Source organism: Callorhinus ursinus, unplaced genomic scaffold (assembly GCF_003265705.2).
Source record: "Callorhinus ursinus isolate GAN/ISIS: 27379988/994484 unplaced genomic scaffold, GSC_fseal_2.0 scaffold21, whole genome shotgun sequence".
NCBI lineage: Eukaryota > Metazoa > Chordata > Mammalia > Carnivora > Otariidae > Callorhinus > Callorhinus ursinus.
This window is the reverse complement of record NW_027397083.1, coordinates 4213435-4227102: the sequence shown is the minus strand read 5'-3', so window position 1 is coordinate 4227102 and position 13668 is coordinate 4213435. Positions and strand designations below refer to the sequence as shown.

The 13668-nt window shown below is 53.7% G+C and overlaps 1 protein-coding gene across 2 annotated transcripts in view; it reads right to left on the bottom strand.

The window, feature by feature from the left end:
* Positions 1-352: 352 nt before the first annotated feature.
* Positions 353-13668, bottom strand: part of SPI1 (Spi-1 proto-oncogene) — a 15589-nt gene continuing 2273 nt past the window's right edge. The window contains exons 2-5 of one of the 2 annotated variants that reach the window (XM_025878673.2): positions 12743-12842; positions 2513-2700; positions 1495-1657; positions 353-1078 (exon numbers count right to left, since the gene is read on the bottom strand). In XM_025878673.2, coding sequence (XP_025734458.1) covers positions 759-1078; positions 1495-1657; positions 2513-2700; positions 12743-12842 — 771 coding nt within the window. In that variant the 3' untranslated portion in view covers positions 353-758. The remainder of the gene's footprint in view (positions 1079-1494; positions 1658-2512; positions 2701-12742; positions 12843-13668) is intronic. The other variant, XM_025878674.2, reaches the window with a different exon arrangement.

Sequence of the window (13668 nt, the reverse complement as noted above, 5' to 3'; positions counted from 1 at the left end):
CATGTAATAAACGGCCAGAAAATCCAGGGTTGCGGCCATGATTACTATTCTCATCCTCACGGGGGCCGTAACCTAGTTTGTCTCACTGAGGCATTTGTAAAAAGCCCATTTATCAGCTACAGAGGGCTTCTTAACGACTCATTCCCCTCAGAACCACCAAGGACTTCTTCCACCAGCTCTAACTCCGGGTCAGGCACCGTGTGTCCTTTGTCCTGAGGTCCCCAGCGCCCAGCCCCGGGTGGGGGTCCTCAGTAAACGCCCAATGGACAAATGAGAAAGAGAGAGATCAGACAGAGGCACCCAGACAAGATGCAGAAAAAATTGTAAAAGAGACTCTGTGCTACAGGAGGACTCACTGAGAATAATTTTAATAACTTCGTTCCTCGAGGAAGCTAATGGGGAAGAGGTGGGGGAAGGGAGAGACGCTTAAGAAGAATGTACACAAATATGATGGCTTCGAACTTCCAAGGTAGCCCCCCCCCCGGGGGGGTCGCACTGAACAAGGCCGACCTCTCCCTGGGGTCAGACGCCCAGGTGGCCCCCCCTGGAGCCGGGGCTGGAGTCCTGCTGGGAGGCGAGGAGAGGGTGTGGGGAGCGGGCTCGGAGGAGGGGGTGGGCGGGTGAGGCGAGGCCCGGCCCGCCACAGTCCTGCCGCCGGCCCCTGGGAGCTTGCCTCCCTGTGTCCGGGCCGGGCGAGGGGTTAATGCTATGGCCAGTGGGGAGGCCTGGCGGGCCCGGCGGGGTGTGCGGGCCTGGGCTCAGTGGGGTGGGTGGCGCCGCTCGGCCAGGCTCCCGCGGCCCAGCACCTCCCCGCTGAACTGGTAGGTGAGCTTCTTCTTGACCTTCTTGACCTCTCCCGTCTTGCCGTAGTTGCGCAGGGCGCGCGCCATCTTCTGGTAGGTCATTTTCTTGCGGTTTCCCTTCTGGATGCCCCAGCGGTGCGCTAGCGCCTCCTTGTGCTTGGACGAGAACTGGAAGGTGCCCTTGTCCTTGTCCACCCACCAGATGCTGTCCTTCATGTCTCCGCTGCGGAGCAGGTCCAGCAGGAACTGGTACAGGCGGATCTTCTTTTTGCTGCCTGAGGGCGGGAGGTGGTCAGCGCCCCAACACGGGGACCCACCCTCGCCTCCCCCCTGATGTGGGACCCTCCCCCCCACCGGGGGGGGTCGCTGGGGAAGGACGGGGGGCGGGGGGACGGGGTGGTCCTGGCGCCCACACCCGCTCCCACCCATTCACGTGCAGCGCGGAGGGGCACAGACGCACGTCCACGCACCCACGCTCCGTCACAGACGGGCCTGTGCGTGCGCGTCACACACCTGCGCCCACGAGTGTGCGGCGAGCGCCACACGCGAACGGGCACCGGCGGTCACAGAGGCGGCTTGGGCAGACGTTCCCACGCGCACAGATACGGACACACACTCCGCTCTGTGGCGTGGCCGCTGTGGCCTTGGCTGGGGTGCGGGGGGGGGGGGCTGGGCGGCTGGGCCACACTACCTGTTTCCCCGTGCAGGAGGCCGGGCCCCGGCTCCAGGCCATCAGCCTCCCCGTCGGACACCTCCAGCGGGGGGCTCTGCCTCTCGCCTTCCTCCTCATCCGAGCTAGGCTGGGCCGGGGACAGGGAGGGGTATGGGAGGCACATCCGGGGTAGGTAGGAGACCTGGAAGTGCAGCGAAAGAGGGTGGAGGTGAGGGAGGCCCAGTTCACAGCTCAGGGCTGCCGGGTAGGGGTCATTGGAGCAAGAGAAGAAGGAGTCGGGAGGGTGGGGAGGCCAGCAAGGGGCAGAAAGGTTTGGGAGAAGGCTGGGGAAGTTGGAGGTCAGTCAGGTTACAGGGGTCAGGCAGGGTCGACTCCACACAGCAAGTGGGTTGTGGGGGGGCCAGGGGCTGCTGGAATCCAGCCCGCCCTGGGGCCCCCTGGTTCGTGGCTGCGTGGCCAGGGGAAAGGGCGCCCTTACCCCAGACGCACAGGGGTGCCATGTGGCCTGGCACTCCTGGGGTCACAACTGGCAGGGCAGAGGGGCCAGGGATTGGGTAAGGGAGTGAATGGGGTTTAAGAAGTGGGTGAGAAGTGAGGGAAGGGCCAGTGGAGGTCAGTGAAGGGTGGCAGAGGCTAACGGAGGCCACTGATTGGGATTCGGGTGCGTGGGGCTGAGGACTGTCAATAAAGGGGGTCAGTGGAGGCGGGGAGGCCACTGGAGGCCAGTGGAGGCCAGTGTCCAGCGACTCAGAGGCCGGGTCCATGAGGGGCCAGCAGATGGGGTGGGGTGCAGTGGGGATCAGGAGGGCCACTGTGGCCGGGCGGATCAGTGGAGGGTGGGAATTATCGGGGGAGAGCAGATAAGGGGTGTGGGGTCACGAGGTCAGTCGGAGGGTCAGGAGGCAGCCGTTGGGGCTCCGGCCGCCGTTGGCACTGTGGGGCAGGAAGCCGAGTTGAGTAAGAGCCTGTGTCAGCTTCCTGTGAAGAGCCGGCCTCACCACAGGCCGGGTCCCGCGGGACCGGCGGCCGCACGCACCTGGTGGCCGATGCCCGTGTGGGTCGGCGCCATGGGGGTGTCGAGCACGTGCATCTGCTCCAGCTCCATGTGGCGGTAGAGCTGCTGCAGCTGGGGGGGCTGCACGCTCTGCAGCTCCGTGAAGTGGTTCTCGGCGAAGCTCTCGAACTCGCTGTGCACGTGGTGCGGGTGGAAGTCCCAGTAATGGTCTGCAGGGACAGCCAGGCAGCGTGGGGGTGAGCCCGGGGTGTGTGGGGCAGGGGGAGGGGAGGTCGTCAGAATGCAAAACATCGTCATGCCGGGCCGGAGGGGGCTGTGACCACAGAGCCGGCTGGGCTCCAAGTGGACAGGCATCATCTCACCACCCACCTCGTTAGGTACCACCCCCATTTTACAGATGAGAACACTGAGGCTGGGCCAGGCAGTTAGAGACCCCGGGGCCGGGGCAGAGCCGAGACCCAGCTCTGAGGCAAAAAACCTGCGCTCCCAGCAACCGTTCTAGCCTGCCTCCCCCGCGGTCACAAGGACCCAGGCAGAGTCTGAATCCTGGCTCTGCCATTTGCTTTCTGTGTGACCTCAGGCACATGCACGGACCCCTCCAGCCTCATTTGACTCACTAGTAAAATGGGGATAATAGTTATTGGGAGGATACAAATGAATTCACATTTGTAAAAACTCCCAGCCCCAGAGTAGGCCCTCAGGGAATGCTGATCCCCCTCCACTCCCCTGGAAACCACAGAGTGGTTCCTGGGGCCACAGTCACACGCACACGGTCTTGTCACATGGCCAAGGTATGATCACAAAGTCACACGGCTGACATTCCTCGCACACCAGAACCTGTCCCAGCCCACAGCTCTGCCCCCTCAAAGCAAGCCGTGCCCCTGTGCTGCTGGGTCTGTCTCCCAGCCAGGTTGCCAGGACACAGGGCTGTGCTGGAAACTCCCCCAGAGGTGCTTTCAGAGTCTGCGGTGGGGGGGATTCGAGTTTGGGGAAGAGCCACATGCCATTGGGAGCCCTGTCTTGGGACTAGGACATGGTTTCTCTGGACATCTTTTCCAGGAAAAAAAAAACCTGCCACATGTCTATGGAATTCCTGGGGACAATCTGGGTCCAAAAGAAGACGTGGTGATAAAGCGACAAGAGGGACTTTCTCATGTCACCCAAGAGGGAGTGTCCAAGATGCTAGGCCAAGGCAGCATCTCTGGGATGCTCCATAGGGACCACCACCAGCCCGTGTGTGTGTGTGTGTGTGTGTGTGTGTCTGTTTTTTTTTCTTTCACACAAGCACATACTCGTTCACTCGCACATCCCCCAAAAAATGACATGTGTTTTTTTGGCTTTGGACCAGTTCTCAGAAGACTTGCTTTCTAATACTGCTCTGTGGTGGCTTTGCTGTGTGACCCTGGACAAGACATTCTATCTCCTCGAGTCTCCAACCCCCAATCTAAAAGTCAAAGACCCGACTGGATAGTTATAGAGGTCCTGTCCACACCTGAAATCACCTGAACCCACAATCCAGGCAGCCCACACTCTCACCTCTACAAGGCTACATGGCACAGAAGAGAGAAAGTACACAATTTGGGAGTCAGGCAGAGCTGGGTTCAAATCCCACCTCTGCCATTTACTGCTGTGTGCCATTGGGCAGGTCATTGCACGTCTATATGTCTCGGTTTCCTCATCTGTAAGATGGGGCTAATAATGACACCCATCTCGTAGTCTTGTGCAGGTTAAATGAGCTAATGCCTGCAAGGTACTTAGGAAAGAACCTGGCACAAAATTCCATTCAATAAACACCTACTACTACTACTACTACTACTACTACTACTACTACTACTACTATAATGTGTTCTAAAGAACCTAGATCAGCACTTGAGCAAATGGCAGATACTTTCATGCACGTTTATCTCTTCTTCCTCCCGCTCCCTGCCACCTTGGTCAGTGGCCCAGAGAAATCATTTTGGGGGGCATGGCTGTCGCTTTCTCCCAGAGGCGCTAGAGTTGGGGCCTCAGCATTGCACCATGAGGACAGTGACTGGTTTTGTTCTCCCCTTACTCCCAGTGCCAAACCCAGTAGTCACTCAACAAATATTGCCTGAACGAGTGAACAAATGAATGAATGAATGAATAAATCCTAGCCTCCTGAGAATGCTCTCTGACTCTCGTCCACAAAATTATCTAAAGCTGAAGGGAAAACAAAACAACACTTCATTGGTACTTTGATCTTGCAGCAAGTTAACAGAGAATTGGCTCCGTGCTTTGGAGCCAGGGGCCGTTTTGGGGGCTCTGGGATTTGGTGAGTCAATCCGGCGTCTTCTTTAGGGGTAGATCCGCCCTCCGGCCCCACTCCTGGCCCCTGCCATTTTTGCCTTCCCCACCCAGGTTGAACTGTCCAGATCTTGGCAGAATGCCTTATCCTGCCTACCATCCCCCACTCTTAAACCCACTCCAGGTCCAGGGTTTGGAGGACCTGCATGTGTGCAGCACTCCAGGTGTGGGGTGAGGGACCCCCGATTGCTCTCTTTCCCTCCTGCTCCCCACCCCTCCCCCGCTCTGTTCTAGCTCTGCATGAGACCTCTGAGCTCAATCTAATGGTCCCAGCCTGAGACCAGCATTTCCCATGGGATTCTCAGTACACTTTCATCAGAGTCGCTCTGGGGGGCTTGGGGCCCCACTTGGAGACCCAGGGAATCAGAAGCACTGAGAGGGAAGCTGGGAAATGGAGTTTAACAGGGCCCTAAAGAGGTTCCTTTGCTCACTGAAACTCTGGAACCCTGCCCCAGGGTCCCCTGAAAGCTGCAAAGGGGACTCGAGCTACAATTAAGGTTTCAAAAGGCCCAACGGAAACCTCGCCTTTACCCTTGATTTGGGTGCTCAGGCAATTATGTAATAAACGCTGTCTGGTAGGCAGAAACGTTCCAAATATGGGGCCCTCTGAAGGGACACAAGAAATCCTTCATAGTGCAAAGGTCAGCACTCCTGGGCTCTTTGGACCTCAATTCTAGATGACTGTTCGCAAACACATTGCTTTACCCCTTCACTGGGTTACCTGGGTCATCCTGCAATATGCCTCCTTAGCACGACTCTTCTCTTCAAAAGAATACAATGCCATTTGCATATCTGGAGTTAGCTCTGGACCCTCCTTTTCATAGCCTGTTAGGCCACCCAACACATAGTAGGCCTCAATCAATATTCGAGCAAATGATCTATAAAAATTAGCTTTTAACATGTATTTTTATGTACCAGGCACTATGCTGAGTACTCACACCACATTTCTCATTCAATCTCACCTTAGCTCTGACAAGGTGGCCACCATAGGATGATCTTTCTTTTGCACATGAGGAAACTATGACTCAAAGAGATTAAGTCCCTTGTCCACTGGCAAGCACTGATAAAGTCACCCGTGTCTTCCTCCAGGGACTGAACTCTTACCATTACATCATAAAACTTCTGAGAGACAAGACTGTTAATGAAAGCTTTAACTAAGACCCAGGGTGACACCGACTTTACCGCCTGCTTTTATCCATCTGTTTGTCTACCATCATTCATCATCTGTCCTCCGTCCATCCATCATTCATTCATCCATCCATCACTCATCCATCATCCACCCATCCATCATGCATCCACCAGCTAGCCACCGTTCATCATCCGTCATTCCCTTCATCTGCCTATCCCTCATCCGGCCAGCCAGCAATAACCCATTCATCTTGATCTCTCATTACCTCCCTCTAAACAAGCTCCCTATCTGGGACCAAAGTCTTACCCACCCATCCCTATTCTTACTTAGTATTTTTGGTGTCCCTAATACCTGTATGTCACCAGGACAAAGAGTGATATTCCAAACAACTCCACACATACACAGAACTTAAGCCCTAAGTGTCATCCAGTTGACCTTATCTCCTCAGAGCAGAAATTCCAGCCTTAAGCCCAGGGTTCTCCCCCAGGGAAGCAGAAGTAAGATCAAGACAGAGAAGGAAGATGAGGAATTAAGAAGACAAGGGCTGAGAAAAAAAACTAGGAAATGACAGACTACTGGACATGAGCTCCTGAAGCCTAGCCCCCCGGCACATCGCTCAGATAAGGGAACCAGAAGTCCAGAGCTCCAGAGCTCCAGGCTTCATCACACCTGTTACTCTCTACTTTGAATCCTAATTATTAAAGTTTTAGTTATTTCCCCTGTTAAAATAATAAATCTGGTAGGACTTGTGTTTTATTGAGGCACCAGGCAATGTGCCTGGTGTACAAGTGATGCTTTGTATACATTTATTAGATGGATAGGTCTGTGTGAGATGGCCAGAGGGTTTGGCAGGTGAAGGGAAGGACACCTGGAAAGGTGAATGAGTGGATGACTAGATGCGTGTGTGAATACACTGGGGGATGGGCAGAGGGTCAGTGGTATGCGAGGATGAAAGAGTACTTGGAAAGATGGAAGGATGGAGACAAGTCATGCTTTGGGACTCTACTTCCTTCACCAATCCCCTCACAAAGAGCGAACCTTATCACATCCATTGCGATGGCTACTATCAAAAAACAGAAACTAACCAGTATTGGTGAGGATGTGGAGAAATGGGAACACTTCTGCACTGGGGGTGGGGATGTAAAATGGTGCAGCCATTGTGGAAAACAGTATGGAGGTCCTCAAAAATTAAAAAAAGAACTACCATTTTATATTATGTCTATTTTACCACAATTTAAAATAATAAGAATAACCAGTAAATTTTATGAGCCCTGCCTTCAAAATCTATCCCAGATTCTTTTTTTTTTTTTTAAGATTTTATTTATTTATTTGACAGAGAGACACAGCGAGAGCAAGAACACAAGCAGGGGGAGTGGGAGAGGGAGAAGCAGGCTTCCCGCCGAGCAGGGAGCCCGATGTGGGGCTCGATCCCAGGACCCTGGGATCATGACCTGAGCCGAAGGCAGACGCCTAACGACTGAGCCACCCAGGCGCCCTATCCCAGATTCTGTCTCTCCTGCCACCACCGTTGGCCAAGCCACGATCATCTCTTGCCTGGATTATTCCAGGAGCCCCCTCCCGGTACTTTCCTCCTGTTCTTACTGTGGCCCCCACTCCATCTATTTTCCCATAACAGCCAGAGTGATTTTTTTCTTATTCAGTGGAACCACTGAGTGTTCAGAGAAGGTACTAAAAACTTCCAGAGAGACAAAATGAAACTAAACAAGCAGAAAAACACACAAAAACAAAAAATAAGGTTACATTCCAAAAAGAGGACATAAAAAGTCTTCCGACTTCGAAGGAAAAACTCCAGTAACCGGAAGATAGAGAAATGTTTTCAAATTTCTAAGGGAAAATGGGGTTTTCAACCTAGATTTCTGTACACGGCCAAACTACTGTTAACCATGAAGGCATGAGAACAAGAATACAACAAAACCCTACCTCCCACACACCCTCTCTTAGGACACTGCGATCAGAAGACTAACAAGTCCTCTCCACGTTATGTAGCATTCACCGCGTGCCCGGCACCGTTTTAAGGATTTTACGTACAGTGACTCACTCAAGCCTTATAGCAATCCTGAGAAGTAGGTACCAGTATGAAGTTGAGACAGAGAGGTGAAATATCTTGCCCGTGGTCACCCCAGAGAGTAATGGGGAGGGGTGTGAATCTCAGCAGCCTGGCTCCAGAGCAAGGGCTCTAGCTCCTTGCTACCTGGCCCCTCATCCTCTTTTTCGGGAATGAGGTACGGTCCCCAAAAAAAGGGAGATATAGATCAAAGTATACTCAGCTGAGCCGCACGGTATATATCAAAGTATACCATGCGGCTCAGCTGAGCAATCTTCACATGGCCATAATACTGGAAAATGCAGATACTGATTTCATAAGTTACTATAGGGAGAAAGACAAATATTGCATGATCTTACTTACATGTGAAATCGGGGGAAAAAACAATCCAAACTTATAGACAAGGAGATCAGATTTGTGGTTGCCAGAGGCTGGGGTCAAAAGGGACAAATTAAAAAATAAATAAATAAATTTAAAAAAAGGTGGGGGGACAAACTTCCAGTTATAAGTACTAGGGACACGACGTACAATGTGGTGACCGCAGTTAACAATGCCGTACAGTATATTTGAAAGTTGCTAAGAGATTAGATCCTCAAAGTTCTCTCTACAAGGAGAAAATCTTTTTTTGTATCTCTATGATGTGAAGGATATTAACTGAATTTACTGTGGTGACCATTTCACACTGTCTACGTACGTCAGGTCATTACGCTGTGTGTCATAAACCTACACAATGTTTTATGTCAGTTATGTCAATAAAACTGGAAAAAGGTTGGTGTATAATCATTTTGGAATGTGTGAAGTGTGAGTGTGTGTGTGTTCTGAATGACTATAATCAGAGTCTCATCTTACCTAGAACAAGATGGGACATTAGATAATATCTCAAATTGAAGATTCAAGCTAGATTCCTCTCCACCTAGCACATAGAAGGTACTCAATAAATGCTCGTGAATGAATAAATGGACAATGTTCTAAGTCTCCATTTCAAATCTTCATGTGTACGTTTACTTAGCACTGGAATAGGAAGACTGGAAAAATAGCTTTTCTCCATCTCTGCTGAGCCATGTATGTCACAGAGAAATGTCTATGATAAGCTTAAGTAAAAAGCAGCAACTTGCAGAACAGTGTGATGTTACAATTCCATTGTTGCGGGGATAGAATATACACACGCGCATGTATGCATTGACAGACATACAGGAGTATATATGTGGAATAAAATGTCTGCACGGATGGACAAAGATGCTATCAGTGGGGAGGGAGGTTAGGAAGAGGGAAATATTTTACGTGATAAGTATTTTTACATTTTTTGCAATAGTTGTTATTTTAACAATCAAAACTTAAAGATTTAAAATGTATTTAGATTTTCGCCACACACACGTACACACACTCAGACAAGATGATTCAGATCATGTCATTTCTCTGCTCAAAACCCTACAATGGCTCCCCATTGTTTGTAGGATAAAACCCAAACTCCTGCCATGGCCTTCGGGCCCTGTGTGATGTGTCCTCGGCAGGCCCCTCTGGCTTGCCCTTTGTCTCCACGCCCGCTCCCTGTGCACCTACCACTCTAGCCCTCTGTTGAGGTCAGTGGTACTTTGCACTTGCGGTTCTCTCTACCTAGAGCATCTTTATCCTTTGCGTGCACAGTCCTTATCACCTCCACTGCCACCTCCTTAGAGGCCTTCCCCGACCACCCAAGGGAAAGTAGCCCCCAACATAGACGCTCTGCATTACATGACTTTGCCTTTTATGGGACTTACTATTGTGTGTCTGCGTATGTGACTGTTTACCGCCTCCTCTCTATATGAGAGTCATGGCCTTGTCTGACTCGGTCATCATGGAACCTCCAGTGTCTAGAACAGTGCCTGGCACACGGCATATAATCAGGAGCTATGTGGTGGATGGACAAATGAGGGATGAGCGGGCGTGTGGAAAGATGATACGTGTTGGAAGGATGAGCGTGAGGCTGCAAGCGTGGGTCGTTGAATGGGTGGGTGGCTGGTCGGTTGCCTGTCACCTCGGTCAGTTAAAACTGACGCAGTGGATCTGTCACAGCGCCCTCTGGGCTTCTCCCACTCTCCCAGCCGCTTCCTCTGTCCTGCCTAGGGGAGTCATAAAGCTAACATACTAGGTCCTGAGAGCTCCCTGGGCCCTGGACTCAGGACCTCGCACATTTCATGCGTGACCTCAGTGAATCGCCACAACGTGACAAGATAAGTGTTTCCATGCTCTCACTTCCATATATGAGGGACCAGAGGCTCCGAGAGGCTGTCATTTGCTCTAAGGTCACACACTGGTGAGTGATGAAACCAGGACCAGCCCCAGTGCCTTTTTAGTAAGTTTCAACCACCTGAAAACATAGACTCAGAGGACATTCAGGAACTGGTGGGAAAATGTGGGGTGTCTCTACTCTTGGGTCTTCAGACAGTACCTTCCAACAGGTATTAGGAAAGGACAGGGCGCCTGGGTGGCTCAGTTGATTAAGCGACTGCCTTCGGCTCAGGTCATGATCCTGGAGTCCCGGGATCGAGTCCCACATCAGGCTCCCTGCTCGGCAGGGAGTCTGCTTCTCCCTCTGACCCTCCCCCCTCTCATGTACTCTCTCTCCCTCATTCTCGCTCTCTCAAAGAAATAAATAAATCTTTAAAAAAAAAAAAAAAAGGAAAGGACAGAACAGGGCGCCTGGGTGGCTCAGTCAACTAAGCAGCTGCCTTCAGCTCAGGTCATGATCCCAGGGTCCTGGGATCAAGCCCCACATCGGGCTCCCTGCTCAGCGGGGAGTCTACTTCCCCCGCTGCCTCTCCCCCTGCTCTCTCACTCTCTCTCAAATAAGTAAATAAAATCTTAAAAAAAAAAAAAAAGAAAAGGAAAGGACAGAACAAAACAGATGCCCAGGTCAGCACAGATGCCCAGATTGGAAATGACAGGAGCAGGGGTGTGGGGAGTAGGGGCCTGGACACCCGGGGATGCCAGAGGAGTCTCTGAAGAAACTGGGGCAAGACCAAAACAGGGTGTTCAGGCATCTAATCAGGAGTCATTCCTAGAGCCCCTGGCCGGATATAAGGGGCCTGCCTGGGCACGGGGCCAGGAAAGCTCAGGCTTTCTCTAAAGTGCTCACTCCATCAGCCACAGCCCCCGGTCTAGCTGGTTTCTAGATGTATGCACACACCCTCATATTACAGGAGGGGAAACTAAGGCTGCAACAGGCCCAAAGAAAATGCCCCCAAACCCAGTGAAACTGAGAGAAGGTTAGGCCAGAGGGGAAAGGGTCCCTAAGCCGTCCCAGGCGATGCAGATGGCTGGGACCTGGCCGTCCTGTTGCCTGGAGCCACCAGGGGGAGCCAGTCCTCAAGTCCAGAGGGACCTTCTCGGGTCCTGACCTGCTAGGTGCAAGGGTCACCAAGGGCTGGTCTCTAGGTCAGGGAGATCTGCCCTTGATCCTGGCTGGGGGCGCCGGGAAGAGAGGTCGATGTTCTCTCTAAATTGTCCGGCTTTTGCACAGAGAGGATACATTGTTTGCAGAAGCATAAATAAGCTTTAAAGGAGAAAAGGAAGATATTTAAAACCTTCCTAGCCCCGGGATTCTGAAAGAAGTCTTTGTGTTCCCACCTGCGGACTTGAGGCTCTCCACCACCTACTCCCTAGACATGGCTCCCAGGTATGGTCCCAGCCGTGTGTCCCCAGTGCAGCTGTAAATGAGATCTGGCCTCCCGATGTGACGGTCCTAATAAGGACCCGCCTCCTGTGGCATCCCCGGGCGGGGCCGTCCAGGGGAGACCGCCGTCCATGCGTCTAAAGAATGGAGCTGCAGGTGGGGCTGGCCCCCAGGTGGGAAACCTTCCTCTGCGGTGGCACCCGGCCTGCCTCTCCCTCTGCGGCTGCGGACACCCCAGTGTCTGGCCTGCCCAGATTTCAGAACTCCTGGAGAAACCCCCAAGGAAGACCTATGAACCAGGCCTTCTTCCTTTGGCTCGGGGGTGTCCCAGCAATATACCAAGATCCCCTTTGGGTGGCCTCTCCGAGTGCCCTGCCCAGGTCCCAGGCCCCTAATCCTTGTCCCCATCGACCCTGAATGTGCTCCAGGGTCAAGGCTGGGCCTTGGATGGGCAGTGAGACTCAGACAAAAGGATCCCCTGGCTTATGCTCACTCCCATCCCAGCAAACTGGGGCTCCAGCCCCTACTGAATGAGGGGGCCCTCAGAGTCTTTCCCTTAGTGAGCAGGTCTCGAACAGGGGTGATTCCGTCCCCCGGGGGGACATCTGGCAATGTGTGACAACATTTTTGGTTGTCATGACTGGCAGTACTTCGGGCACCTAATGGGTAGAAGCCAGGGATGCCGCTGGACATCCTACAACGTACAGGGCAGGCCCCCACAACAAAGAAATTCTCCAGCCCCAAATGTCAAGAGAGGTCGAGAACACAGCAGGGAGCAAGAATTCCCGTTGGGTGAAGGGGGTGACAACACCAGAGAGGAAGAAGGAAGGTTTGGAGGAGCAAGAGAGGAAAGCAGGAGAGGTCCCCTGGACAGGAGCAGACAGACTGGGCTCCCCTGACCAGCTGTGTGACCTTGTACAAGTCGCTTGGCTCCCTGAGCCTCTGCTTCCTTGTTTGTGAAAAGCCACACGGATTGGACCAGAAGATCAACGTGGACAAAGCTGACCGCGGGCCTTGGCACACCGAAGATGTTCGGTAAATGCAGGCTGGGGGCGCGGGGGGCGGGGCGCCGGCACTCACCGCTGTGGCTTTCTCCATCGCTGCTGAGATAGGGGTAGTACTCGTGTGTTTGGCGCTGGTACAGGTCCGTGTCATAGGGAACCAGGTCTTCCGATGGCTGCTGAGAGAGGAGGCTGTCAGGACCCAGATGGTGGCGGGAAGACCCCAGCCAGGGTGGCAGCCCCTGGAATGTTGGGGGCCACACCACCCTCCCGCACCGAGGGACTGCGTCAGGCCCACAGCCCTCCCTCCGCCTGGAACTGGGAGACGCCACAGTGGGGACAGGGGGACCCAGGACAGCAAGAGTCTTGGCTCCTGCAGAAAGGGGCTGACAGGGACTCCAAAGGTCAGAGGTCAAAAGGGGAGGGCCCCGGGTCCCCTTCTCACACACGAAATCTCTCATGTTCACGCGGACACACCCCCACCTCCACACGTACAGCTCGTCCCCACGACGCCCACACTCCCACACGTGAACTCACACCCACGTGCCTGCCCACACTCACTCTGCGGTCACTCGCATTCACACACGTGTGGTCACACGCGCACACACCGTTGTGTCCACTCACGCTGTAGGCACACGCGGCCACGCGAGTGAGCACACGTCTACTCACACTTGCCGTCAGGCCCTCAAACACAGGCTCAGGCCCACCTCCATCATGGCCACTCACGTTCCGCTTGCACAGCCGTCCTCACGGCACACACACCTGTCCCCCTGCCACATCTCCACAGCCTCGGGGGCCGTGACCAATGGCCGCTCACACTCCTGGGCTCTACTGCGTCACCGGGCTTGGGGGCCGGGGGCCAGCGCAGCCCTGGGCTTCCCTCCTCCTTCTGCCCCACCCGCTGGGGTACTGCCTTCTCTTCCTCCCCGCCCTCCTGCCCTCACCCCTCACCCCTCCTTGCCCTCCTCTCCCCCTCCTCCCCCTCCACCCCCCACCCCTCCCTGC